The sequence below is a fragment of the Dendroctonus ponderosae genome, unplaced genomic scaffold (genome assembly GCF_020466585.1).
Source record: "Dendroctonus ponderosae isolate FM_Combo_2020 unplaced genomic scaffold, Dpon_F_20191213v2 Dpon_F_20191213_1709, whole genome shotgun sequence".
In the NCBI taxonomy this organism is placed as follows: Eukaryota; Metazoa; Arthropoda; class Insecta; order Coleoptera; family Curculionidae; genus Dendroctonus; species Dendroctonus ponderosae.
In genome coordinates this window covers 1-1,547 of record NW_026017862.1, presented here as the reverse complement: position 1 = coordinate 1,547, position 1,547 = coordinate 1, and the positions used below count along the sequence as shown (strand labels likewise).

The 1,547-nt window shown below is 41.3% G+C and overlaps 1 protein-coding gene across 1 annotated transcript; it reads right to left on the bottom strand.

Moving 5' to 3' along the window:
- Nucleotides 1-13: 13 nt before the first annotated feature.
- Nucleotides 14-1,541, bottom strand: LOC125503291 (probable multidrug resistance-associated protein lethal(2)03659). Its single transcript, XM_048663360.1, has 3 exons — nucleotides 1,461-1,541; nucleotides 658-900; nucleotides 14-603 (listed from the first exon to the last, which is right to left on the bottom strand). Exons 1-3 carry the CDS (start codon nucleotides 1,535-1,537, stop codon nucleotides 495-497), a joined length of 429 nt encoding a protein of 142 aa, XP_048519317.1. The 5' UTR covers nucleotides 1,538-1,541; the 3' UTR covers nucleotides 14-494.
- Between the last annotated feature and the right edge of the window lie 6 nt (nucleotides 1,542-1,547).

Genomic DNA, 1,547 nt, shown 5'->3' with positions numbered 1-1,547 from the left:
TCGGCACAACTTTCACATCAAAAGTTGTCTGATGTAGTTGTTGTGCCGAGACCTTCGGGGACGACAGTGATTTTGAAAAGAACTGATCAAGCAGCAAATTTTGAGTGTTTTTGTGCTCAAACAAGCGTCGTACTGGAAGAACTCATCGCAACTTTCACATCGGAAGTTGTCTGATGCAGTTGTTGTACCGAAACTGATTTTAAACAAATCTGATCAAACAAGGTTAGAGTACTGCATTGTTGCTCTCATACGAAAATATAAAGAAACGTTCACTCTGAGACTATAACCACTATCGGCTGTTGTTGTTTTACCACTAAAAAAACCCTTAAAAGTGAAACTTTGCCAGAAAACACGCCTTTGTTCAGCAACAACGAAGCCATTAAACTAATTGAGATTCAATTAACTTGATTAGTCCAACCCACATTGCAAACACTTTGGAGTTGGAGTTGTAGAGTGTTAGCACTTAGTCAACTTCAATCCGACACACAGAATATTTACGCTTCTGGTCGCTCAACTGAAGAATTCAATTTAGTGATGTTGAAATGGTTTGCGTCAACTTTGAAATAGCTGATCAGTTTCCCCAAAAGAATTGGCTGGTTGATTCTAGCATCGAAAGTTTTTAGTTCAGTTTCGAAGAGTTTTAAGGGTTTTCCTCACCTGATTGACTCGGAAATAAACAAAACCACCCCATAGAACATAAACTCCAGGCCGAAGGCCCGGATTAGCACCCTTAGGAGGGATGGTGGCGCTTTTTTGCCGGCAGCTCTCAGCTCTTCCTCCTGCCAATATCGCTCCATCAAGTTGCCCAAATTGGCAGATTTGTGTTCGGACAGGGTCTCAGGCAGGTCTGATTCATTCAAGTCGCCTTTCAGGCCCCGCAGGAAGGTTGGTATCGTGTACCTGCAACCAATGAAGATTTGGAATCTTGAAATATTTGCAGCTGCAGAGGGAATTTCCTTAATGGTAGATAATTGGCTTGTTTTACTATATGCAGCGTGTCACATGCGATGGAGGCCCATTTTAATTACACAGTAGTGGACTGGGAAAAGTTGGGTTTAATTAAATTAGGCGAAAATTGGGGACGTTGTCTTTATAAGGGCTGGGGTGGGTGTATAATTGGGCTTTCCTGCCAGCAAACGAGCGCAGGATTAGCATACTAATAAGGCGATAATCCGTTTATGTGTAGCACAATGCAAACGCTAATTAATCGATTGTGAGAAGTCAATCAAAATATGTGATTTAAGTTCAAGGAATCGCGACGTGTGCGACAGTTGTTTCTATGTTTGCCAGTCAGCAATTTCAATCACAATTCACGATAACTGGTGATTATTTTTATTGGAAAAGGTCACGAAGCAGTAAAACGGGCTCTCTGAAGATACGCACCTTATCAACGTATTTCTTCATTAAATTCACATCACAAAATGACTAAACTTGCTCAATTGCTTCGGTAAAATACTCACCAAAAAGTAACTGAAGACAGAGGAAATGCATTTTCTCGCGGGTTTTCCAATCTCGTTTCCTTCAGGCCACTGTCCATGGCGATTCTT

Bases quoted from the DNA above. Each gene is read 5' to 3' on its own strand.
- LOC125503291 (XM_048663360.1), bottom strand. From the start codon at position 1,537: ATGGACAGTGGCCTGAAGGAAACGAGATTGGAAAACCCGCGAGAAAAT. The intron at 901-1,460 runs GTGAGTATTTTA...CATTGGTTGCAG, and splicing joins CTGTCTTCAGTTACTTTTTG to GTACACGATACCAACCTTCC. The intron at 604-657 runs GTGAGGAAAACC...TTTCGATGCTAG, and splicing joins TTTATTTCCGAGTCAATCAG to AATCAACCAGCCAATTCTTT.